The following is a 27,207-nucleotide window of genomic DNA, read 5'->3' as shown; positions in this document are numbered from 1 at the left end:
TGCAACCCATGCTGGATTCCCTTGGCTTTGCTTGTGGAAAGCCAGCAGAGAAGGTCAATCTGATAACTCTGGAACGCTGCAACCATTGTAATTATAAACTGATTTCCAAGCCCCTGAATTGCAATCATATGACAGAAGAGATGCTACAGTAACCAGAGTTTCTCAAACCAGTTGTATGTCCCACTTATTCAACATTATTATAACTTTGAATGGTCACTGAGCAAGTGGTCTAATGCAGCCTCAATTGTACAAGCTGTATTATTGAGGCTGCATAGGCAGTTGCTTTTTGGAGATTAGAAACAATTCAGACCTGCTGCAGGAGTACTGATTTGTTAGTATCACACTCATTGGTGTGATTCACAGTCCGCCATAACTTCAAATGGTCACTAAATGACAAGCCGTATTGTTGAGGACTGCCTGTACTAAAACACCTCAAAAGGAAACTGGGGAATCTGATGATATATATTTATTATACTATCTTTTGATTTACACTTCCATTCTGGAAAAAAAGTTGAAGTGAAGCATTAACTTTGCATTTCCTATTGCTACCTTTTACCATAATGCTACCTCTTATCATAATCTTATCAAACACGTGGCTTTAGTTAGAGTTGGTATGGAATCAGATTTTCAAACTCTAAAAGGGCGAGGTAGTTAAAGCAACGATATTTTCCTTACCCTTTTAGAGTTTGAAAATCTGATTTTCAAGTGCAGCATTCCAGGGTTTTCTTCAGCCTTTATTTTTTTGATTGGGAAAAGCTGAGGGAAGAACAGAGCTGGAATGCAAGTCAATTCTTGGCATTACTCGTGAAGAGTCATGGCATGAATAGGAGAGATTTTGTGGAGTTATGCCTCCCAGGATAATCCAGTGCCAGGAAAAAAGTGCTAGGGAGTGAACTTTTCTCTGATTCTGTCTTATGCCTAAGATAGCAACAAGAAGTGCACAATTACACAATGTAAATTTGCTGTTCAGCGAATCTGTACATGATTATTTTTGTTTAAACTTCTAAGATTTGAATCTGATATTTAAAAAACAATGAAACGCTGCAACAAATTTTTTTGGTGCAGAATCACTAGGAGTGTTAACTGTCCATAGTCACCGAGAGTCAGACACCAAGTATTAGTTTTCTTATGGTCTGCTACACTGTCAGCCATATGTTAAGACTGGATTTGGCATTTTTATCCATCTATCAGTTGTTACCCGTGTTTCCCCGAAAATAAGACCAGGGCTTATTTTCTTTTGGGCCCCAAAGTAAGCACTAGGGCTTATTTTCAGGGGTGCCTTATTTTTTTCTCATGTATGGGAGACCCATTTCTGTTTGCTCACAGCTGCAACGGAGCAGGAGGCCAAGTGACATGCTGGTGCTGTGGTTGCGAGGCCAAACGACACACTGGTGTGAGATGGAGCTACCACAGATGCCCTGCACACACACACACTCCCCACAGCAGGCCATCCACACCCCAACACCTGTATCCCCTTGCAGCCATGGCAACAGCACACCGCTTACTGCTCCATTGCGGCTGTGAGCAATCAGAAGAAGTGGGGCGGCGGCCATGTGTGCTCCTGCTGCAGATGCTGCTGTGAGGCAAGGCAGTTGTGGGGGCGTGGAGGGCCTGGCTGCAGGGGCCCTGAGGTAAATTCCCGAACTTCAGTTGGGCCATTGGGCCTGTTTTTTGCTCTCTCTAGGCTCCGGAGGCTTTCATGAAGCCTGGGGAGGGCAAATACGCCCTCCCCCGCCCTCCGGAAGGCCGAAAATCAGTTGGCTGGTGTGTACATGCACACCGGAACCGAGGCTGCGGTGCCAGCGAATATGGCTCCGCATGCCACAGATTCGCCATCACAGTACTAGACTATTTCACATTGTGCAAAGCCAAAATCAAAGAAACCACATACTTGTTTAGTATGCAAGTTACATTTATCCATTCATACTTTAAAGCTTGTTTATTTTAAAGTAGTCATTGTAATATTAATGACAATTTATTCAGACTACAAAGAGAAACCAGGCTTAAATAGAAGCAAAATTATTCTAACTATTCTTAGCCAAGATGAGAAAGGGTAAAATATGTAAATACCAACATTTGTTTTAGTTCCTTCACATTGAATTAAACTATGGATTAACATGAGGAACAAATGTAACCATGCTTTTCCTCAACACTTTGATTAAGAGCTTTTCAGGTTGCCACCAGATTACATATTTCTCTTTCTCTGAATAGAATTCATTCAGCAGTCTTTCTCTGCCAGTATCTTGTCTGTGGCAACTAATTTTCAGTCTAGTAAGGAACAGGATTTTTGCTGCATCATTTTGATTAATCACTGTTAATTACCATAAATATACTGCATATATATATATATATAACATGTTTAATTCCTACACATAGCTGACAGTTGTAAATTCAACTGCCAAGCACGTCTGACACGTTGCAGCAGTTTTTTCCAGTCACATGGAAATTGCACAATTGACTTTGAAACAACTTTGTATGTGTATCAGGCTGATTAAACTTAGGCCTTTCTTTTTCATTTTATATTTGAAAAGAATAGGATTTCCCCCCCAAAATTAAGTAATAAGATAGTAAAAAAATATGTCTGGTATAAAATATATGTAGTCATCTAATTTAAATTTAAATTGATTGGTTCAAGAAGTAATCTTAATATGTATTATAGCAGTTTGCATAGTTTGTGCACAGTTTGCACAATTTCTGATATTCTAATTTTATCTAGTGCTTAGAGACAGAGTGCTGTACTGCTGTAAATTCTAGAACCAAAAGCCAAATTACGGATACACATCACATCAGTGTGCTGCTTCTGGATTTGTTTTCTTTTTACTGAATTAGCAGATTTTCCGGAGTGAGAGACAGGAGTCTCCAGTAGAGGTATTATCATGCCCAATTGGCCACGAGACTGGGATGAAGCCACGCGTCTGTGCTCCACCCTTGACTTGCAGTTTCATCTCAGTCCGGCCAAGAAACGAGAAAAAATAAATATTTTTTCTCCTGTTGACTCCTTTATTGGTACCTCCTTGCCTCTACAGCCTCTGGAAAAACAGCTCCCTTCTCTTGCCAGTACGTAGCTCTACGTGGTTCCTATTACTGGCCACCAGGGAGATTATTTTAAACTGCTGGGGGCTGGGAGAGCTCGGTTGCTGTTGCGGTGGCCATTTTGGGCTCCGCTGAACACATGGTGTTGGTCCCCGGGTCCTGGGTGATCAGGAGGCTTTCTGGGATTTCCAGTCCCAGGACCTCCTGTCACTCCACTTTACTGGTTGAAGGCTTCGGTGGCTGGATTTGAGCCGTGGCAATCCCGGAGCGCTGGCAAGAGCACGAAGAAGCTTTTAGAGGCTGCGGGCATGCCGCGGTGCGGTGAGAAAGTGTGTGGGCTTCTGGAGCCAAGGCAAGCCTCGGCGGAAGCCCCTAGGCATGCCGTTCTTGGCATTGATGCAGGGTCTGCCTGGATGGGGAGAAAGCAGCATTTGTTCTTGTCTGTTTCTCTCCTTTGCCTGTTGTAGCTGAATGGAGGGAGTTGAGAGGCTTCGCAAGGAGGGTGAGTACTGCCACGTGGCAAAGATGGCGGAGGAGGCAGGAAGGTCCCCTTCACCCCCATGTTCCCCTGGGGAGGGCCCATCTTCCAGGCAGCGCCCCACTGCCTCTGCCAGGGCACAAAAGGCTGCTCTGCCACTCGTCCCTCTCGTACCACCCAGAGAGATGAACGTAGGAGGCATAAGGCAATTTCTAAAATCTTTTCCAGGGCTGAGAAATTGAGGGCCCTGCAGGGTAGGTTCAGTACCTCTCCCCTGTGCTGTAGATTACCTTTGGGGGGTGAGTCTCAGCCTGTTTGCTCCCCCCCAGGTTCTCCGGATTCCCTAGGGAGGTTTTTTGGGCAGGATTTCCCCTCTCCACCGCTTTCCCTGGAAGATCAGGACATGGACTTGGAAGATTCCTGTGTCCATGTGGATCCCATGGGGGATCAGGCCTTGCCTAGGCCTATTCTTGTTCCTCAGGCTGGGGTAGCTCAAGATCCAGAGAATTCCGGCTGGGATTCTTTAGATGTGGAAAATCTCCCCAGGGGGTTGCAGAATCTTACTGAAAGGGCCATTTTCCTGTACACCGCTTGGAGAGTCCAAGCAATGGGTTAATTCAGTCTGCTTGCCCTTAGGACTGAGGAACTATTTTTCCTTAAGCCACACCTCCTCCTGGTGTGCTCAATCCCCCAGAATTCTTCCTCAGTCAGCCCGTTTGGACGTATTTAGTTAGAGCTCTGAGCTAAATTGATCCTTTTTTTTTTGGCTTGGACTCTCTAATTGCGTTTAAAGTTTTTTCTCTAATATTCCCCAACCTCGTGAGACGTTTCTCTCTTCAATTCTGCGACTTTCTTCAGTAGAATCTGCACTTGAAGGCCAGGAGGTAAGCTGGAAGGTGGTGGGGGGTGCCCCTCAGCCGATCCTCTTGGGACGGCTTCGGAGGCCTGCCGCTTGTCGTTTAAAACGGCGCGGCTGCAGCGGCGAGGTTCCTAAGTCCCCAGGCCCCTCGTTTGTTATTTTCGTCGAAGTTTTTTCGCTCCCCGGCCTGCTAGAGGACCTCTGCCGCAGGGAGGAGTGGGCGATCGTCGCCATTGCGAGGCGCGTTCGCCCCTCGCTCTCCCTTAGCCCCACGCTGTTGCGGCGGCCATTTTTAGGCGCGAAAATAGCGCGCCCAGCCATGGCCGCCATTTTGCATCAGCCTCGTTGTCAGGAGGCCGCTGGAGGTGGCAGGGCCTAGCAAGGGTTTCTCGGGCTAGGATCGCCACCTTCGCCCTTTGTCTATTTTTGCGAGCGGCGCTGGTTCCTGTGCCATTCCAACGGTCATCATACCGGCTCAGGGAGGAGGCCTTAAGTAAGCGCAGGCCTAAAGATTTTTTTCTATAGTCATTCTCCTCCCTGCTTCTCCTGCGGAGCCTTGCACCTCGGTGCAGGCCCCAATCCTACCCCTGGGCCTCCGACTGGTGTGAAACATGGGATGATTTCATAGTATTGATTCGATTAATTGTATATATGGCAATTTTAACGATCATTTCGTTTTGTTTCCCATTACAGCACCCAGTCTATATCTATCAAATCTGCCTTATCATAGCCTTGCTCCATCTTGTGTGGTCATTGACTATGGACCTGCCCAGTCCTCCCGATTCCCAAGACGCTAGGCCGAGCCTCTCGCAGGCCCCTAGCAAGGGTTCCTCCTCTTCGGGGAGTGGGGGTGCGGGCAAGAGTGGTGGGGGTAGCTCTGGGAAACAACGTTCCAGAACCCCTTCGGTAGCTGAGGCCAAGGATGCTGAAAGGCGCCAGCGGGCCCTTGACAAGCAATTCGAGAAGGCCAGACGCCAGGCAGACAGGGTGCAGTCCCTTTCAGGAGCCCCTCCCTCCCGGGAAGATCTCCAGTCGGTCCTCGCCGAGGAGGTGGAATCCCAGGACCTATCCCCTAATAGGTCATTTGCAGAGCCGGCTTCCCCGGTCCCTTCTTGGGCCTGTGAACAGGTTCCTCCCCCTGGGGATGCTAGCATAGACGATATGCAGGGTGAGGCTTCACCCCCCCTAGAAGAGGGCTTGGATCCCGATTCTGACTCTGAGGAGTTATCGCCCCGCATGCAGGAGCTAATGGCCCGCGCCATTGCCAAGGGCATTACGGAGGCCATGAAATTTAAAAGTCCTACCGCAGCGGCCCCTAGGGGTCCCAAACCCGATCAGGCAGCTCCACCCCCAAGCAAGCGTGCTCGCCATCCTTCCCTGGAATCCTCGGTGGTCAGCGAGGCCTCTGCCATTGAGGACCCTGACCCGGAGGTGCTAGGCCTCTCGGACGACGAGGACCTTCCCCCCGAAGCGCCCGCCTTTGCGGGTCTCTTCAAGCCCAGCCTTTTTAAATCGGTCCTTCACAAGGTCAAGGCTGCCACCAGGGTGGGGATCAAGCCCAAGCCGACCGCACCGGCGGATGATGCCCCTCCGGCTAATCCCAATGCGGTCATGTTTGATGTGCCAGCGCCCCAGCAAGAGCTGGTTCCGGTCCCGGGGCTGTTCCTCGACTTAATCCAGCGCCAGTGGGCTCAGCCAGCCACGCAATCCTCTCCCAGTGGGGTAGATAGGAAGCTTTATACTATGGAGCCAGTGTTGGAGGACCTTCTGGCCCTTCCCACTGTCGACCCGCCCATCGCTGCGCTCACTTCCAACTCCTCGCTACCGGCCGACCTCCTGGAAGGCCTTAAGGCGGAGGACAAGAAGGCGGAAAAGGCGTGCCACAAGACCCATCTGGCGGCTGCCTGGGCCATCAGGGCTTCTTCTTCCGCTTCCTTTTTTAATAGGGCCTCTGTGATCTGGCTGCGCGAGCTCCTAAACAAGCTCCCGGCGGGAGACATCCGTCTCCACCAGGACGTGTCAAAAATAATCGCGGCCTCCCAGTATGCCGCTGACGCGTCCCTCAATGCCACCAAATTTGCCTCCAGGGCCCTCGGTTCTAACATAACTTCCCGTCGACTGATCTGGCTCCGACATTGGCAAGCGGACCAGAAAAACAAATGGAAACTGGCTTCCGCCCCCTTTAAGGGGTCCAAATTGTTTGGTGAGTCCCTGGATCCTCTCCTCATTGAGTCCAAGGACAAGAGGAAGATCCTACCTTCTCTAAATAAAAAGCAGGAACGTAAGGCCGCTCCCTACTCTAGGAGGCAGTCCTTTCGTGCCTCCGAGCCTTCCACCTCTGCCTCTTCCTTCTCTCCCTCTAATAGGTCCTTCGGCCAGCAGGGCGACAGGTCCCAAGACAGAGCGCCTTTTCGGGACAGAGGCAGGCAGCAGTTCGGCTTCCGCAAGTATAACCGCGGTGGGGCCTCCAACAGGCCGTTCCGTAAGTCAAAGTGACTGCCAGGGCTTGGCGCCCATCGGGGGTCGCCTCCAGCTGTTCGCCTCCCATTGGGCCCAGAACACCGAGGATGCTTGGGTTCTGCAGACAGTCAGGGAAGGCCTCTCCCTGGAATTCCTGTCCCTTCCCCCTCGGACCTTCATCCGGTGCCCTGTCCCGTCCTGCCCCCAAAAGAGGCAGCGTATGGACCAGGAAGTCCGTCATCTCCTAGACATCAGGGCCGTGGAACCAGTTCCCCAAGGCGAAGAGGGGAAGGGGTTTTACTCCATCCTCTTCTTGGTACCAAAGAATTCGGGGGGGTGGAGAGCCATCTTGGACCTCAAGAACCTCAACAGGCATATCGCCTACCGGAGGTTCAAGATGCAGTCTCTGCAGTCCATTCTGGCGGGGATTCGACAGGGAGATCTTCTCACATCTATAGATCTCAAAGAGGCATACCTCCACATCCCCATCCGTCCTCAGCACAGGAAGTTCCTGCGCTTCTATTATGCGGGTCGCCACTTCCAGTACAAAGCTCTTCCATTCGGCCTCTCGTCCGCTCCTCGGACGTTTACCAAAGTGCTGGCGGTAGTGGCGGCTCAGCTAAGACGCAGGCCCATAAGGCTCCAGTGCTACCTGGACGACATCCTGATCCAGTCGTCGTCCAGGCAGCAGGCCCTTCGGGATCTCCAAACCACTATGAGATCCCTCAGAAATCACGGCTTCTCTCTAAACATAGAGAAGAGCCATCTCACTCCAACCAACAGACTTGTACACCTGGGGGCGGTGATAGATACCAACTTGTGCAGGGTTTTCCTTTCCCGAGACAGGTTGACCGGTCTAAGGTCCATGACCCACAAGGTGTTGAGCTTGAGGCAGGCTCCAGTGGTCCTTCTGTCGCAGCTGCTGGGAAAAATGATCTCCTGCATTTCCATCGTGCCGTGGGCCCGCCTGCATTCCAGGTCTCTTCAGTGGCTGCTGCTGCCGCACCAGAGGGCATCCAGGAGCAACTCTACCAGGCCGATTCGAGTTCCCCCGGACGTGAAGAGGTCTCTCCGCTGGTGGGTGTCTCCGGCCATCCTCAAGGGCCACCTATTCAAGGAACCCGAGAGGTTGATCATCACCACAGACGCCAGCCTCTCCGGCTGGGGAGCCCACATGGGGTCCCTGGTTGTTCAGGGCAAGTGGTCCCAAGTGGAATCCAGCTACAGCATCAACCTGCTGGAACTGAGAGCTGCTCGCCTGGCCCTGCGCCATTTCAGCCGGTCCATCCATCGTCAACATGTGCTTCTGATGACGGACAATGCGGCCACCAAGGCCCACATCAACCGCCAGGGCGGCACCAGATCCAGAGCACTGATGAGAGAGGCGGAGTCCCTGGGACGCTGGGCGGAGCGCCATCTGGAATCCCTTCGCTCCGACCATATCTCCGGAGTGGACAACACACAGGCCGACTGGCTGAGCAGGACGACCATAGATCCTGCGGAGTGGAAACTGGACCCTCGCCTGTTCCACCAGATGTCCGACAGATTCGGGACTCCGGCCGTAGATCTGTTTGCGTCCAGGGACAACAAGCAGCTCGACCGCTTCTACTCCCGGTTCTTCACCCCGGGGGCGGAGGGGACAGACGCACTGCGTTGCAAGTGGCCCCGCGAGCTACTGTATGCCTTCCCTCCCCTGCCTCTCCTTCCTCAATTCATCTCCAAAGTCATCGCAGAGGGAGCAGAGGTCCTTCTCGTGGCCCCGCATTGGCCCCGCAGGTCGTGGTTTGCCGACCTTGTCCACCTGTCGGTGTCTCCTCCGTGGCGCATTCCTCCGGACCAGATCTCCCTCAGCCAGGGGGCCGTGATTCACCCAGAGCCCCAGTGGCTCCAGTTGGCCGTCTGGCACTTGAGGGGGACCAACTAAAAGACCAAGGCCTGTCGGAGGAGGTAGTGAACACCATTCAGGCGGCTAGGCGCCCTTCAACCACTAGGATTTATGATGCGTCCTGGGCCGCCTTCGCCAAGTGGTGTGAGGAGCTGCTCATCGAGCCGACGACCGCGCCTGTTCCCAGAGTGCTTGACTTCCTTCAAGCGGGACTCAACAAGGGCCTGGCCCCGAACACCCTTCGACGCCAAGTGGCGGCTTTGTCTACTGTCTGGTCGGGCGACCACCTTTTGCCTCTCAGCAAAATCCCGAAGGTGCGTCTTTTCCTCAAGGGCGCTTCTAACCTTCGCCCTCCCACCGTTCATCGCTATCCTACTTGGCAGCTGTCCGTGGTCCTGCGGGCCCTCTCTGGCCCTCCATTCGAGCCTTTACGCACTACTTCTCTTCGATTCCTGACGCTGAAGACGGCCTTCTTGATTGCCATCACGTCAGCTCGCCGGATTTCGGAGCTGGCGGCTCTCTCTGTTCGCCAGGATCTGTGCGTCATCCACCCTGACAGGGTCATTTTGAGGCTGGACCCGACCTTTACCCCCAAAGTAAACTCATGGTTCCATAGAGCGCAAGACATTGTGTTGCCAAATTTTTGTCCTCATCCGTCGCATCCCAGAGAGCGATCCTGGCACAATCTTGATGTCAGGAGGGCCCTGAAGGTCTACATCGCTCGTACTGCGGAATTCAGGAAGTCAGAGGCCCTTTTCCTCTCCTTCCAGCCCGGTTCCCTAGGGAAGAAGGTCACTTCCTCCACAATTGGCAGGTGGCTTCGCGCTTGCATTGCGACTGCCTATGAAAGTCAATCCAAGGCCGTTCCGCGCGGCATCACTGCACACTCCACACGAAGTGCTGCTACTTCAGCGGCCTGGGCCACCCAGGCCTCGATCCTGGACATCTGCAGGGCCGCTACGTGGTCCTCTCCTTCTCCATTTGTGCGACACTATAAACTGGACATTTTCGCCTCGGCTGAGGCGTCTTTCGGCAGGCGTGTGCTCCAGGCGGTTGTGTCAGAGACCGAATCCCGGGAGCCTTCTTCTGCCCACCCAGATGGACAATAACTTTGGTATGTCCCATTGCTTGGACTCTCCAAGCGGTGTACAGGAAAATGACCATTGGCTTACCTGAAGGGTCCTTTTCTGTACACCGCGGGAGAGTCCAACCCACCCTGGCTCTCAAGGCCGGGATTCGGGTTCCTCGTGTCAACAGTACATCATCTTGGACGCTTCGCTCCGTCCGCACGAACTGACTCCTTCTAAGAATTCTGGGGGATTGAGCACACCAGGAGGAGGTGTGGCTTAAGGAAAAATAGTTCCTCAGTCCTAAGGGCAAGCAGACTGAATTAACCCATTGCTTGGACTCTCCCGCGGTGTACAGAAAAGGACCCTTCAGGTAAGCCAATGGTCATTTCTTCAGGAATTGCAGCTGGCTTGCAGCAACAGGCCGCTCGGTCCTTAGCATCGGATCAAGGCAAGACCCCTAGGGCCAGCTCCTCCCAGTTGTTTCTTAGGGGGGTCTCGAATTTGTGTCCCCCCCAGTGGTCCATAGGCTCCCCACATGGAATCTCCCTACGGTATTGCGGGCTCTCATGGCTGAACCTTTTGAGCCGTTGAGGATGGTTCGCCTGAAACCTGTCAGTCTTAAAGTGGTGTTTTTGGTGGCTATCACATCGGCTAGGCGAGTGTCAGAGTTAGGGGCTCTTTCCTCCAGGGAGGATTTATGCGTGTTCCACAGCAACAGGGTTGTGTTGCGGTTAAATCGAGTCTTTGTGCCGAAGATTAATTCTATCTTCCATCAGTCTCAGGAGGTAGTCCTTTCAGATTTTTGTCTGGTTCTGGCTAGGGAACAAGAGCAACAGTGGCATCGGTTGGATGTCCGTTGGGCCTTACGCATATATTTGAAGCAGACGGCCGCCTTCCGGAGGTCGGAGGTGCTCTTCTTATCTTCGTCGCTAGATAAGCGGGTTACGTCTTCCACCATCAGCAGGTGGATCCGTTTATTTATCGCACTGACGTACAAGTCCCAGAACTTGCCTGTGTCAGCTGGTATTCGACCAGGAGCGTCGCCATCTTAGCAGTTTGGGCGTCCCAGGCTCCATTAGACAACATTTCCCCGTTGCCGTTCATTCGCCATTACAGGTTGGACGTGTTTGCATCGGCGGATGCGGGGTTTGGGCTTAGGGTATTACAACAGGTCGTTGCAGATCGTTAGTTTCCACCCATGGGACTTAGCTTTGGTAGCTCCCTCTACTGGAGACTCCTGTCTCTCACTCCAGAAAATGGCAGTTGGTCTTACCTAAACTGCTATTTTAGGAGTTGAGACAGGAGCCTTCAGTTCCTGCCTGATGTTAGCTAGTTAGCAGGTGGGGAGGGAGTTTCTCTTTTGTGCCTTGTTTTCAGGTCACGGGAGAGCTCGCTTCGATGAAACTGGAAGTCAAGGGTGGAGCACAGAGGCGTGGCTTCAGCTTCATCCCAGTCTCTTGCCAATAGGGCATGATAATACCTTTGCTGGAGCCTCCTGTCTCAACCCCTAAAATAGAAGTTCAGGTAAGACCAACTGCCAATTTAGTCGTGGCTGTCTGTTTTGTCTATGAGAATATATAACTAATCAGAATGACTGATTATAGGTCAACAGAGACAAAATCGGCACCTTCACCTGAAGAATGAAATGTAATTAGTGTACAGAAATTCAAAATGATTATTTCTAATTAATGCAGAACTCTCATGCCTAATAGAGAAAGCAAGAAGTATTATTTTTCAAATTAAATAATTATCAATTACTATGTTGCTCCACTGTTTGGAAAGAAACTTTTTATCATGTGAAAGACCTGCATTAAGCATTAATACAAATTAGAGATGCTGCTTATGTGACATTCCAAAATTCAGATTACCTTTTTAGGAAGAGTTCTTAAGTGGGAGGATTTTATTTCAGCTAAATCTTGTGGACAATGAAATGGGAGTTGTTCCATTATGCAGCTGCTGCACTGATTTTGCATGTTTATTGAAACAGTAATGCTAGTTTATATATGGTGATGACCACAAGGTGACTGATTATAAACTGAAGTAGGCAGACAGAGCAATCATCCTCATCCTTTTATTATAAAGAGTCTTTAAAACTTCTGCTCCCAAAAATCCCAGTGCTAGAAATATGTGTATGTATTCTTTAACACACATCTGTCGAACTCGCCATGTCACATTGCAGTCATATGACATCACAATGGTTTTCCCTTTGCGTAGCTGGTGTGGGCGTGGCCTGCACGTGATGCATCTGGCTGCGGGCCGCCAGTTTGACATCCCTGCTTTTAGCTTTGCTTTATAGAAATCTGGTAACATTAATTTCAGTATAGAGTAGCAATAGCTGCAAGGTTAATGTATCAATAGTAAAGAATTTGAATATGATTTTAGGGTGGATATGCTGTATTTTAAAAGTAACTGAATCTGTATTACATCTGTTGTTTCCTCTAAAATCTGGCCTGATAATGTATTCAAGTTAATCTGTGTTTGACTCAGCAGAACTTCCAAGATCCAATGGTTTTGTTACAGATTCAAAACAAAACACTTTCCTCAATTTGTCAATATTAGTGTGATTTGGTCTGTGTATGACAGCTATGCATTAAATGATGGTTTTAAGCAGGAAAAATCAAATCAAATAGGGTATCCCTTAGCAGGAGCTAAGTTATGAGAAAATATATTTATATACTATAGTTTTTTCATGAGTCACAAAATTTGTAAGCCGCATTTCAGTATTCTCATCCCATCCTAAGCAAAATAGTGCACATCCTTTTGTGGTAATTTATGGATTTGTTACATTTCTCACTGACAAATTTTGTGCATGTCCACTTTTTAAATTAAATTTTGGGACAAATCCTTTCCTCTGCAAAATTGTTTGGTGACATAACAGAAATATCTGTCTAGTTGTCAAGCGGTTTTTGTGACATAGAATAGAATAAATAATATAGAATAAATTTAATTTGTTAGCCGCTCCCTCTCGAGAAGGACTCGGGGCGGCGTACAATAAAAACCCATACAAATATACATATACATACAATACATATACACATACATACAAACACATACACGTACATGTACATGGAGGAGGTAACAATCGTTAAATGCATACACTAATAATAATAGAATTAAAATTAACAATTAAAATACCCTCAGTTAAAATTCCAAATTTAAAAAAGACTGTCAGGAGCAATGGGATAAACTATGGTTGAGCCAGGCCAGCTAATTGGAAGAGGTAGGTTTTGAGCTTTACACGGAAGGAGCGGAGATCGGAGGTAATCCTGATATCAGTGGGGAGGTCATTCCACAGGGCTGGGCCCATCACAGAGAAGGCTCTGCTCCTAGGCGTCGCCCCCCGACACTGTTTGGTGGACGGCACCTGGAGAAGTCCCTCTCTGTGCGAGCGGATTGGTCGTAGGGATGTATGGGGCAGGATGCGATCCCGCAGGTAACTACGTCCTGTGCCATGGAGCGCTTTAAAGATCGTAATCAGAACCTTGAAACGCACCCGATAGACCACAGGAAGCCAGTGCAGCTCGCGCAGGAGAGGTGTTACATGGGAGTATCTAGTACTCCCCATAATCACCCGCGCGGCCGCATTCTGGACCAACTGCAGTCTCCGAGTGCATCTCAAGGGAAGCCCCATGTAGAGAGCATTGCAGTAGTCTAGGCGAGACGTTACCAGCACATGAATGACTGTGCGTAAGGCATCCCGGTCCAATAGGGGGCGCAATTGGCGCACCAGGCGGACCTGGTGGAATGCCCCCCTTGCCACGGCTGTCACATGGTCATCCATGGACAGCTGGGCATCCAGGAGGACGCCCAAATTGCGCACCCGCTCCACGGGGGCCAGTTGCACGCCCCCGATGGCCAGAGATGGAAGCAACTGGTTGAACCGGGGGGCCGGAAGCCACAGCCACTCCGTCTTGGAGGGGTTGAGTTTGAGTCGGTTGTCATCCATCCAGACCCGTACGGCTTCCAAGCACCGGGACATCATATCGACGGCCTCGTTGGGGTGGTTCGGGGTGGAGATGTACAGCTGAGTATCATCAGCGTACAGATGATATCCCACCCTGAAACCACGAATGATCTCGCCCAGTGGCTTCATATATGTGTTGAACAGGAGTGGCGAGAGAACCGACCCCTGTGGCACCCCACAAGTGAGGGGGCTCAGGGCCGATCTCTGCTCCCCTGCCAACACACGTTGCGTCTGGCCGGAGAGGTAGGAGCTGAACCACCGTAAAACGGTGCCCCGAATCCCCAACCCCTCCAGCCGGTGCAACAGGATACCATGGTCGATGGTATCAAAAGCCGCCGAGAGGTCTAATAGGACCAGGATAGAGGAACAGCCCCTATCTCTGGCCCTCCAGAGATCATCAACCAACGCGACCAAGGCCGTCTCCGTGCTGTGCCCGGGTTGGAAGCCGGACTGGAGCGGGTCTAGATAATCATTTTCCTCCAGGTGTCATGGAAACTGATAGGCCACCACACTCTCTACAACCTTCGCTAAAAAGGGAAGGTTGGAGACAGGACGATAATTGGCTAGCTCCGTTGGGTCCAGGGAAGGCTTCTTGAGTAAGGGTCTCACCACCGCCTCTTTCAAGGCGGCCGGCAGAGACCCCTCGCCCAACGAAGCATTCACTAGGCCCAGGAGCCAGTCGCGTGTAACCTTCCAGGATGCCAGTACAAGCCAGGAGGGGCACGGGTCCAATAAAGATGTGGTAGGTCGCAGACGTCCACATAACCTGTCCAAATCCTCGATGGCAACCGAGTCAAACTCCTACCAGAGTGGTCTCTCAAGACTCGCCTTGGACGTCTCCACTAGACTACTGAAAGGGACCCATTCCCTCCGGATTTGAGCGATTTTATCCTGCAGATATTTCCCAAATTCCTCTGCCCTGCCCTGTAAAGGGGCTTCCCGCGGCCTCTGAAACAGAAGGGAGCGGGTCACCCAGAACAGGGCGGCAGGGCGGTTCTCTGCGGATGCAATGAGAGCGGCACAATGTCGACGTTTGGCCGCTCTCAATGCCACAAGGTACGTCCTTAAGTGGGTTCGTACTTGTGCTCGGTCAAATTCGGAGCGGGAGGATCTCCAACGACTCTCTAGGCGTCTCTTGTGGCGTTTCATCACCCTTAGCTCCTCGGTAAACCAAGGGGCCAGGGTGGTTCGTTGCCGCAGGAGAGGCCGCAAAGGTGCCACTTGGTCTAGGGCCCCGGCAGTCGCATTATTCCATGCGGCTACCAGGTCCTCTACCCGGGGGCAGGTCAGGTCTACAGGAGGTGGCCCAAGCTCCATCTGGAACTTATCTGGTTCCATCAGGCGTTTGGGGCGGAACCATCTATTTTCCTGTACACCGCTTGGAGAGTCCAAGCAATGGGTTAATTCAGTCTGCTTGCCCTTAGGACTGAGGAACTATTTTTCCTTTAGCCACACCTCCTCCTGGTGTGATCAATCCCCCAGAATTCTTCCCCAGTCAGCCCGTTTGGACGTAATTAGCTAGAGCTCTGAGCTGAATTAATCCTTTTTTGGCTTGGACTCTCTATTTGCGTTTTATTTCTCTTTCCTAACATTTCCCCAACTTCATGAGACGTTTTTCTCCTCATCGCTGCGTTTTTCTCCAGCAGAATTTACATGGTTCCATAGGGCGCAAGACATTGTGTTGCCAAATTTCTGTCCTCATCCGTCGCATCCCAGAGAGCGTTCCTGGCACAATCTTGATGTCAGGAGGGCCCTGAAGGTTTACATCGCTCGTACTGTGGAGTTCAGGAAGTCAGAGGCTCTCTTCCTCTCCTTCCAGCCTGGTTCCCTAGGGACGAAGGTCTCTTCCTCCACGATTGGCAGGTGGCTTCGTGCCTGCATTGCGACAGCCTATGAGAGCCAATCCAAAGCCGTTCCGCGCGGCATCACCGCACACTCCACACGAAGTGCTGCTACCTCGGCGGCCTGGGCCACCCAGGCCTCAATCCTGGACATCTGCAGGGCCGCTACGTGGTCCTCTCCTTCTCCCTTTGTGCGACACTATAAATTGGACATTTTCGCCTCAGCTGAGGCGTCCTTCGGCAGGCGTGTGCTCCAGGCGGTTGTGTCAGGGACCGAATCCCGGGAGCCTTCTTCTGCCCACCCAGATGGACAATAACTTGGGTATGTCCCATTGCTTGGACTCTCCAAGCGGTGTACAGGAAAATGACTATTGGCTTACCTGAAGGGTCCTTTTCTGTACACCGCGGGAGAGTCCAACCCACCCTGGCTCTCAAGGCCGGGATTCGGGTTCTTCGTGTCAACAGTACATCATCTTGGACGCTTCGCTCCGTCTGCACGAACTGACTCCTTCTAAGAATTCTGGGGGATTGATCACACCAGGAGGAGGTGTGGCTAAAGGAAAAATAGTTCCTCAGTCCTAAGGGCAAGCAGACTGAATTAACCCATTGCTTGGACTCTCCCGCGGTGTACAGAAAAGGACCCTTCAGGTAAGCCAATGGTCAATATCTTCCGGCTCCGCCTCCCCGCAGCGGGGGGTAGCATCAGGGAAGTCAAGTCAGAGAAGTGAGTGATCTGACCATGACAGGGGAGTGATAGTTAAATCCCCTACTCCCAGATCACTCATCCACTGGCCAGAGACAAAAACGAGGTCCAGCGTGTGGCCTCCCTCGTGTGTAGGGCCCTGAATCAATTGAGTCAGGTCCATGGCTGTCATGGAAGCCATGAACTCCCGAACCCCCTCGGACGCTTCTCCCACCGACGGCAGGTTGAAATCCCCCATCACTAAAAGTTTGGGGGTCTCAACCGCCACCGATGCGATCAGCTCGAGGAGTTCAGGCAGGGCCGCTGATGTATAGCGAGGAGCCAGGTATACTATCAGCAAGCCCAACTGTCTCCCTGGGCCCCACCTCACGACAAGGGACTCACACCCGGATGTCTGTGGCACAGTGGACTCCCTCGGCTCTAAGTCTTCCCGGATAATCACTGCTACCCCACCGCCCCTTCCCTGGGCTCGAGGCTGGTGGAATGCTCGATAACCTGGTGGGCACATTTCCACGAGGGGTAGACCTCCCTCGTGGCCCAACCAGGTCTCAGTTATTCCTGCGAGGTCCGGCTCCCCCTCCAGAATTAGATAATTGATGAGGGGGGCCTTATTGACAACGGACCTCGCATTGCATAACAACAGCCTCAGGCCCTGGGTCTGTAGATCCTGACCACCTAGTGTGCGGGGGTTGGTACAAGCGACCGGGTGTGACCAACAACCACGGTCTCCCAACCGACTACGGGTTCTTAATCTGTCCTCGCACCTGCCCCTCCCTACGACCGTTGGAATCAAAAAGCCCTGTATTGGAATGATATCTTCCCTCTTCTCCCCCCTTCCACTCCCTCCCCTCTCGACCACACCTGGTGGCCTGGCTCTATCATCACTCCTGACCTGATCTACCCACCCCCCAACCCTAGAGCCCCTACAAATTCTTAAAAAACGATTAATTAAAAAACCCCTTAATTTACGCTTCCTCCACCTCTCTGGGTTAATAAACCCGTCCTCAAGGTGGGCCCTCGAGAGGGCTGGAGGCCAAACCTGCGAGAGGGGGGACTCCCGCAGCCGCAATAAAACAGACCTCTTGTGCGTGAGAATCATATAAAATCATACAGTAAAATCATAGGGGCAAGGTTAATTACAGGTGCTGAAGATGGATCATGGTTTGTCGTAAAATTGTCCTTACCCTGGGTGGAAAGGGTAAGTTGGTGGGCTAGTCAACTAGCTGGAATTCTCTAGGGAGGATCTCGAGATGGTATAGGAGTCGATAAAGCAAGATGTTAAAAGGCAAAGCCATAGACACGATGATAGAATAAATAGATGAAATTTGAAGTTATGGCAAGAGAGTCAGTACTCAATAAGGGTGGAAGGGAAAAAAGTCACGCCTTCAGCAAATGTCCACCTATCCCCCTGGTATCTCTCCTCCATGACCAGGCCCAGGAAAAAATGGACATTTGCCTCCTCGGGAGCCCTGCAGCTCATCTTCCCGGGGGCTATTGTTCTCACAACCGAGCCCGCCATGGTTTCCTGAGGCTTTCCAAGCCTCCTGCAATGGCAGCACTCACTAGCCCCCCCTGACCTCGTTCTTCGTCTTACGGCTCCCCTGGAGAACCAGGGGGGGTCATGGCAACTAGAGGGTGTGGCGCTCAGCGTCTCCAACAGCCTCCCAGCCGCCGCCAATGCCAAACCCCCCCACCTGAGCTGTGCAGGGTAATCCTCACCTCCGACATTAGATTTCAGGCTTGCCATTCCAGTCTGCTTTGCTCCGGTGTGCTTTACTCAGCTCCCCCTCCACCAGCCGCTTCATTTTGCTCTCCTCTCCTCAACTACAATCCACAAAACGAAGCGGTTCCCCGGCTGAAATTATAATTGTATTTTTTAAAAAATTAATGCCAATCTAGAAGGAAAATTTGTGGTTTGATTTTATTTCATTTCCAAGATTTTTTGCATTAGGCTATTTATGTCTTTTCGGTACTTTTGACTTTTTGTTTTTTACATGTCCAGCACATATGATAGAATGTTTCTTCTGTTTCATGACACTTGCAACAGTTGTTACTGTATGTTTTGCCTGTCTTACCATTTTGTACCAATTTTCCTTTAAGTTATAATTTAGTGTAAATTTTATAGATTTAATCCATACCCTTTCCCATTATTTTATTGTAATTGTTTCTTTGACATTTTGCATCTAGTTTATCATACAGGTTTGTTTGTTTTGTCTCTGTATCGTAGCTAAGTAAAAGTTTATATATATACCAGAAGCACTAATTGGCTTCTTTTTAAAAAAAAAATGCTTTGACTGAAAAGTACAATATGTGAAACAAAGGCCTGCAAAGTTTTCCAGTTTTCTTCTGATGGACTTTAATAAGAGAACTTAATTCAAGCTTCCCTTAAAGCAGTGGTTCTCAACCTTCCTAATGCCGCGACCCTTTACTACAGTTCCTCATGTTGTGGTGACCCCCAACCATAAAAACTGTTTCGTTGCTTCTATAACGGTACTTTTGCTACTGTTATGAATCGTAATGTAGATATTAATATTGGAAGACTGCTATCATATCACCCTTAAGTCCTTCTTTTCATTCAACCAAACATACCCAGTTCCTGGAACTGTTCTTCATATGCTTGAGCTTCCAGTCCCCTAATCCTCTTGGTTGCACTTCTTTGCACTTTTTCTAGACTAGAGCCTCTATATCTTTTTATAGAGCAGCGATGGCAAACCTTTTTTGGCTCGTGTGCCACAACTGGGGGGAGCACAGGGGGGTTGTGTGCGGGCATGCAGCACCCATAATGCAATGTGCGACCCCCCACAGTGCGCATGCGCGCACAAAAGGCTCTCCCCCCATTTTAAATGCTTTTTTCGCCCTCCCCAGGCTCCAGAGGCTTTATAGGAGCCTGGGGAGGGCGAAAAGAGCCTCCCCCGGAGGCCCTCTGGAGGCTTCAGGGATTGTCCGGAGGCTTCTCTGAAGCCTTCGGAACGCTTAAAACGACCCTCCGTGCAAACCGGAAGTCACCTCCCCTGTAAAGCCTCATGCGCGCTGGCCAGCTGACAGGGCAGCGCCTTGCGTGCCCTGACAAATGGCTCCACGTGCCACCTGTGGCACGCGTGCCATAGGTTCGCCATCACTGTTATAGAGGGAGCCAACATATTGTCTGCTCCTAAATTTTGGGTCTGGAAAGAATCACATCCTGGAGGTTGGACAACCTCGGCTGCTATACAATCATACACACACATACGCAGAGACACACAGTGGCTTTATTCCCACACCTCCTTAACTATGTTGCCTGCAGCTTCATTCACAAACATGCTTACCCTGCCTGGATGGATCTTCAACCTGGTTTGGGGTTGTTTGCAGGAGTGCTCTTAACCTTGGTGGTGGTGGCAAGCTTAACTTTAATTTATTGGGCAAACGTGCATTGTATATTTTTAATTTAATTTTTTTTAAAAAAAAGTTTTTTATTTTCTCTTTCAAGTTTATTCACAAATATACACTCTTATAATTACCATTAATTATATCATTAATCATTTATCGTTATTTTCTTACAAATATATAGAATACAGTTTGGTTCACTTTCTTGCCACCCCATTTTATTTTGCTCCTTCTATCTTTCTCTACCTCCCTTCTCTGCCTTCTTTCCTCCTCTCCTTCCTCCCTTCTTCTTTCCCCCCCTTTCCTCCCCTCCTCTCTTCTCCCTCTTACCCTCTCTCCTACTCTTGATTCCCCTCCTTTACTCCCTCTGCTTTACCCTTTCTTCCTTTCCCTCCTCATCTTTCCTCCTTTCCATTGTTGCCCTTGCTTGTTTACTTTCTCTGATGGATTCTTGGGGTGGCATATCAGGAAATCCAACTTTATATTTTCATACATACCATTTTCTCTGTTACATTTTATTTCTAATAATAATTTCACTTTGTTCATTTTTTAAATTGTTATCTTGCATTGAATTTTTTTTGCTCTTTTCCTTTGTTCATGATTTATGGTACTTTTAGCAAGCAGGTTTTCATTGTGTGAATGGGGCCAATTTGGGCACCTGAGCTTGGCTCTTGATGAAAAGTCTGGTTGTGGATTTAGATATAGTTAAAAGTACCTGGCAGCGGAGTGGAAAACATAGCCGCGCGCACGCCTCGCACAATGACAGCCCGGAGCAGGACCTAAGCCCCTTCCTCCCTCGCAGGAACACTTTCCCTCCATTATGAAGTTTCCGAGGCTATAATTGTACGGGGTGTGCACGTGCACCTATGTTTTTTACGGTGTGGAGCCACGGTGATGCTCTGTGCGGCCATTTGGGAGCCCTTCCGTGAGGATTTCAAGGAATGCGAGGTGGAGTCTAAACTTTAGAGTTGCGCTGGTCTCAGCGACCCCTGCGAAACGGTCGTTCGACCCCAAAAGGGGTCGATACCCACAGGTTGAGAACCGCTGTCTTAAAGGCTTCTGATTGATTTATTAATAGCCTTATGAGTTAATCCATTAGGTGGCAAAGTTGTGGTCAGGTAGATGGGAAGCTATACATATTGTTCTCCAGCTGATGGCACAGGAGGGTCCAGGAGTGGGTTGTTCAATCCTTATTTGCCTTATTTACCCAAGAGACTGAGTCAGAATTTAAGCCATGCCTCCTGCTTCCTCTGCTGATATCCAATTCCGACGAGGCGCAGCTCCAACTAGAGAAACGAAAGAAATGGATATCAGTCTCTTGGGCTTGAACAACCTACTCCTGGGCCGTCCTGTGCCACGCTGAGAAGAATGTTCAGGTGGGATCAACTTTCCGTTACTCCTGACAACTGTTTGGAATTCAATCTCTGAATGAAGCACTTTGCCAATTGAATGAATAATGAGAGTATGAGATGCTTTCTATGTAATATGAAAAAGTTGGGGAGATGCACCTTAGTATTTTGAAAATGTGACCAAAAAGAAAGACAAAAAATAAATGGAATATAGTGGAATGAAGAAGTGATGATGTAAAATTGGTAAATCTGTATTTTTTAACTGATTATGTTTCTATTTTTTAATATATTCTTATATTTTTTAATATATTCTTATATTTTTTAATATATTCTTATATTTTTTAATATATTCTTATAGTTCAAGATGTGCCCACCAACTCCAAAAGTCAGTAGATACTTGAACCAGGAATTATGCTTACCCATGAACATTAGTTGTTTTAAGAATTAAAAATGCCATGCTATCCCAGATACGTTGTTGGATTAGTTGCAATATTTTCAGGAAGGGCTTAATTTTTGGGGAGGGCTTATTTTAGGGCATGCGCTCAAAAGCCCGATTGGACTTATTATCCAGGGAAGTCTTATTTTCAGGGAAACAGGGTAATTATTATTATATTTGAAGTATGCATTGTACAACTCTGCTAGTGGTGAGAAATCAGCTAACTCTTTTAGTACATATCCAAATTGCCAGTGTTTCCAAAGAAGCAACTATTTCGTTAATGCATCCCAAGCTTATTAAGGAAAGGATAATTTGATGTGTATTCCAGAGGTAGTTGAATAGATAGGAATGATTTGAATTTGACATGTAGCTTTCGTTCATGGATGCCCGAAAAAGAAATTTGGCATTTAGTCAGGTTAAGTTCAATTATTCTGTCCTTGGCATTTTAAAGATACACAGTATCTCAACTTATTTTTCTGAACTTTGACTATGCTGTTGATAGAAACAGACAAAGTTATTAAAGTAATTTGTTTTCACAAATTACCAGTATTTGAGATTAACTGAAATACAGTTTAGAGTTGGGACAACACTAAATATTCTTAACTGCTTAAAAGGAGGAAGGAAATGACATTTATAAGCCCAGGAGGAGTTATTTTTACTCGCTCTTATAATAACTTTATATCTCAGTCTTGTCTAAAACTTGGTGATACGTATGGTCTTAACAGAACATTGTCTTAACAGAAAATGGTCTTAATAGTATTAGCGACAAAAATCAACGTTTGAATGCTTATTGTCATATTTTCTGAAAGAAATACTGTCATTTTTCTTTATAGATCTTTAAATACCTGTTGAATTACTTCAGTCAAGATGGCGCCAGCAATTGGAGGCCCAGTAGGATACACACCACCTGAAGGAGGATGGGGTTGGGCTGTTGTTGTTGGTGCCTTTATTTCTATTGGGTTTTCATATGCATTCCCCAAGTCCATTACAGTATTCTTTAAGGAGATCGAAATCATCTTTGATGCATCAAGCAGCCAAGTTTCCTGGATCTCTTCTATTATGTTGGCAGTTATGTACGCAGGGGGTAAGTTTACAAACCAATTGAGTCTCATTTTTACGGTGCAGTTTCAATAATAATGTCATGTATGTATGTAGGTAAATCTAAATATTCCTATAGTACACAATGTGGGAAAAAATAGGCCAATCTATTGCGCAAATATAAGTAATACTTTTCCAAGGAATTATTATTTGAGTGTTTCTTAATTTGTAGTCTCTGTTGCAGGCCTTTACAAGTTGTTGAAAGGGCCACATTAATAAATTGTAAATCCCTGTGGAACTCAAAAAATGTACATCAATCAGCCATTCCTTGGCTGACAGAGCAGAAGAAGTGCTAGAACAAGGGATTGTGCCTCCAAATCTGCTACTTAAAAAAAAAACAATCGGAGGACTCGTGTTGCTTGATGGGTTGTATGGTGGGCAAGTCACTAAGGTTTCCTTTTTGACATAATCTTCTAGGCACTTGATGGCAAACCTATGGCATGCGTGTGAGCTCAGCTCCGGCACATGTGTGCACCGACCAGCTGATTTTGGGAACTTCTGGGCCCACCATAAGTCAGGAAACAGGCTGTTTTCTGCCTGTGAAGGGCCTTGGGTGGGGGGGGGAGACCATTTTTGCTCTCCCCAGGCTCCTAGAAAGGCCCTGGAGCCTGGGGAGAGCGAAAAATGGACTTTCTGGTCTGACTGGAAGTCAGCAAATGGGCCGTTTTTGGCTTCCGGAGGGCCTCTGGGTGGGTGGGGAAGCTGTTTTTGCCCTCCCCAGGCTCCTAGAAAGGCTCTGGAGCCTGGAGAAAGCGAAAAACGGATCCACCATGCCATCACATGGCAAAAGGGGAGGAGCGCATGGGGGTTGCATGAGCATACTCGGGGAGGATGCATAGAATTATGGGTGTGGGCACATGCTTGCACAACCCCCCCTGAGCTCCCCCCGGTTTTGGCATGCAATGGTAAAAGGTTAGCCATCACTGTTCTAGGAGACTGATCTTAAGTACTTAAAAGTAAGTGCATGATTTGCTTCAATAAAGAAGGAAAATAAATGATCAGGCATACATAGTAAATAAGTAAGCAATATTAAATAACAGTTTAAAAAGAATGTTGGTACTCGGAAATATGGTCTGTAATAATCACATGCATATACTGCTTTTTTGTAACTAGAGTGGAAGTATACATATGTTATCAACATATTTGCTATCATTTTTGCTAATAGCTAATAATAATCTATAACTACTTAAGGTAATATATACTCTAATTTTCCCCCTTCTATTCTAATGTGAGAATTCATTAAAGTTATCAAGAATTAAATCTGTGTTTTTGATAATGTTCAAGGTGTGTTGAACTCTGGGCCATTGTTTTATTACTTTTTTTAGTGATTTAAATTGAATGAATAATAAATTAATAACAAAGTTTTACCCAGGAGCTAAAAGAAATTAAGGATGTACAAAACCTCTACATTTACATACCTATTTTTGTTATTGTTTTTGTCCTATTTATTTACAGGATTTGAGGCAATTTATAAACTAAATAGGCATAACTCTTCATGGTTTCAAAACAGACCTCAATACTTTTGGCTTCACTGCTGCTGAAATATGGTGAACAGCCAACTTTTACTTTGCATGTATATCTCAGAAATAAATAACTATGCTGCATTGCATATGATTTTTTTCTTTCTAAGAGAACAGTCTTTGTCCTTATTCAACTGTTGAGGTAATCAGCATATTTTCCTGCTTCATGGCAGCAACAAGCACATGAATTCTAACAGTCTTGTCATTGTTTGATTTTAATAGTTTAGAAAATACAAGTCCATAAATAATCAGTTGCACAACACAGATAGAGTCAGTAATGTAAAAAAATAAAGATCAACAGTGTTCCTTTTAAAAAAAACTTGAAAAATCTGTTCAACTTTACTAATGAACTGGGATTCCCCCCTCCCCCCCAGTTTTTGAGCAGTTCTTGGGTACTTTTGATTGCCATTGGTGGGACTTCCCTGGTCAAATGTCACACCAACAAAAATAAAGTGGCCAAAAATCCGTAATTATCCAGATTAAAAGCACATAAGTCACTGTTTCTAGTTGCATTTAAAAAAAGCCCCAAGGTTTGTAGAATGTTTTTCTCAGTTGGCATTTAGTCACTTTATTTTAGATTTAAGCTCTTTAAAGAAATATTTTAAATACTGAATGTAAATTAATCAGTCCCAAGCTTTTGGGTGGTAATTAAAGACTATACAATTTGTACATAAAAGAGTTAAGGTAAGAATTCATTTAAGCTTTTATTATACAGTAGCTATTACCTAGTTTTGAATTGAATAATAAGTAATGTTAAAAAAATGCTGGCTACAAACTATTAAGCACATCATGGCACAGGGTTATATTCTTTGTGTGAATATCTGTCTGATTATTTTTGTTTGTGTCAGGATATCCAGCATCTATATTAATGGTGCCATTTTATGGAAATCAGGGAGCTGGGCTTTCTTTGTTGCAGTGCCTTTTCCATGGAACACCACATACTCGACATTTATATGACCCTAGTCCTGTGGCCTTTTGCAATATCTTGGAAATTTGGCTCAAGGATTGAGCCAGGACTTCAGTTGGGCCATTTTGTAATGGTGTAGAAAATAATTGTGGCTTCATGGTTGGGATTGTTCTTATAATGTTTAGCCTATTTTATGTGACTACATACAAGTAGTCCTCAACTTACAAACACAATTGAGTCCAAAATTTATGTTACAAAGTGAGAAATTTGTTAAGTGACTTTTGCCCCTTTTTACAACTTTTCTTGCCACACTTGTTAAGTGAGTCACTGCAGTTATTAAATTAGCAATCCGGTTGTTCAGTGAATCTGGTTTCCTCATTGACTTTGCTTGTGAAAAGGTTGCAAAAGATTATCACATGACCCAGGAACACTGCAACCGTCATAAACGTGAATCAGTTGTCAAGCATCTCAGTGTAAATGATGTGACCATGGGGCTGCTGCAATGGTCATAAGTCTGAAAAATGGTCTTAAGTCACTTTTTTCAGTGCTGTTGTAACTTTGAATGGTCACTAAGTCAATTGTTGCAAGTTGAGGACTATCTGTACATTCATTAATAAATAAATACTGTCGTTATTAAACACTTTAGAAACCATATCTGATCCTAGCTGTATGCTAAAACAATCTAGTTGTTAAACAGTCGGCCATTACCCTTTATTGTTGGTGATTCAAATTAAATGTAACATCTGTTCAATTGGAAGTTGTATCTGTCATGGGTCTTGCTTCAAATTACAAACATCTGCTTTCCATATGTGATGTCCTGGTAAACAAATATGATATAACTCTCAAAGCTGAATTATGTACTATTTCTCATGTGTTGGTCAATCATTTTAAAAAGTAGTACCGTAGCAAGAAAGCAAATAAGATGTGTGATTTAGCTCTGGGTTCCCCACAACATTGCATTGTATTGCAGACGAGAAAGGGCGTTGGTTCTTACCTGATATTCCTATTCTCATAGTGGGGGAGTAGCATCCAGACTGAGTTGACTTCATCCGCTCATTGATTGGACTGAGTCTGACAAGACTGTTAAGCCATGCCCCTGTTGCTAGGCAGACCCAGCTTCCGGCAAAGGACTTCTATCAGACTCAGTGTGTCATCTTCTCCAAACAAGGAATCAGGTCCTTAATGTCCATTTTTTTCTGTAAATACGTCTATATACAGTAGGATAACAGGCAAATAAACATTCTGCCAAATTTAGGGAGCGGCTGGTGCTACTCCCCTACTGAGAATAGGCATATCAGGTAAGAACCAAAACCCTTTCTCCATAGTGGGGAGAGTAGCATCCAGACTGGGACGTACCAAAGCTAAGGTGTCCCTTGGGAGGGTCTAAACATGTTCCGTAGAATCACCGTCTCTATGCACAGACTGTAAGATCCTTCGTCCAAATGCGGAGGTGATGGTCACCAAAAAGGCCACTTTGAGTGTCAAAAATCTAAGAGACACAGTCCATATCAGCTCAAAAGAGGGCATCTGTGAGAGCGTCCAGAACCTTATGCAAATCCCAAGAAGGGTACTTATGTACCAAGGGTGGCTTAAGGTTAGAAGCCCCTTTAAGAAAACTTTTAACCATAGGCTGCTGAGGAAGTGACTGCGACCTCCCACAAAGCAACATAGAAGATATCGCTGATACTTGTCTCCTAATGGTATTGGGAGCTAACCCTTTGTCCAGATCCGCTTGAAGAAAGTCCAAGACCTGTGGAATTGTTGCCTGTACCAGATCAATTGTTTGGCCGACACACCAGGAGCAAAATGAGCGCCAGGTGGAATTGTAGATGCGCTCCGTGGACGGTCTGCGTGCTGCTTGGATGGTCTGTATGACCCTGGAGGAATAATTGTCCTCCCTCAGGACCCTCTGCTCAATCACCAAGCGGTCAGCTGGAGCCACTGAGGGTCCGGATGCTCCAGCGACCCCTGGTTGAGGGAAATCATGTCCCGAGATCCTCCAGGGTCTGTCCACCGATAGCGATAGGAGATTGGCGAACCAAGGCCGCCAGGGCCAATGGGGAGCAATCATCACCACCTCTGCCCCCTCCCGTATGATCTTTTGTATGACCGTCAGAATAAAGAGCAATGGGGGGAAGGCGTAAAGGAGTCCCCGGGGCCAGCTGCAGCAGAAGGCGTCCACTCCCTCTGCATTCGATAAAGGGAACCAAGAATAAAACCTCGGGAGCTGAGCATTGAGCG

At 47.6% G+C, this 27,207-nt stretch overlaps 1 protein-coding gene across 4 annotated transcripts in view; it reads left to right on the top strand.

Moving 5' to 3' along the window:
* SLC16A1 (solute carrier family 16 member 1) overlaps positions 1–27,207 on the top strand; it is a 54,288-nt gene that overhangs the window by 14,775 nt on the left and 12,306 nt on the right. For all 4 annotated transcript variants that reach the window (XM_081947487.1, XM_081947484.1, XM_081947486.1 and 1 more), the window contains exon 2: positions 22,275–22,525. In XM_081947487.1, the coding sequence (XP_081803613.1) occupies positions 22,309–22,525 (217 nt within the window). In that variant the 5' untranslated portion in view covers positions 22,275–22,308. The remainder of the gene's footprint in view (positions 1–22,274; positions 22,526–27,207) is intronic.

Source organism: Natrix helvetica (assembly GCF_964273705.1).
Source record: "Natrix helvetica genome assembly, chromosome: 3".
NCBI lineage: Eukaryota > Metazoa > Chordata > Lepidosauria > Squamata > Natricidae > Natrix > Natrix helvetica.
This window is presented reverse-complemented; position numbering and strand designations above follow the sequence as displayed.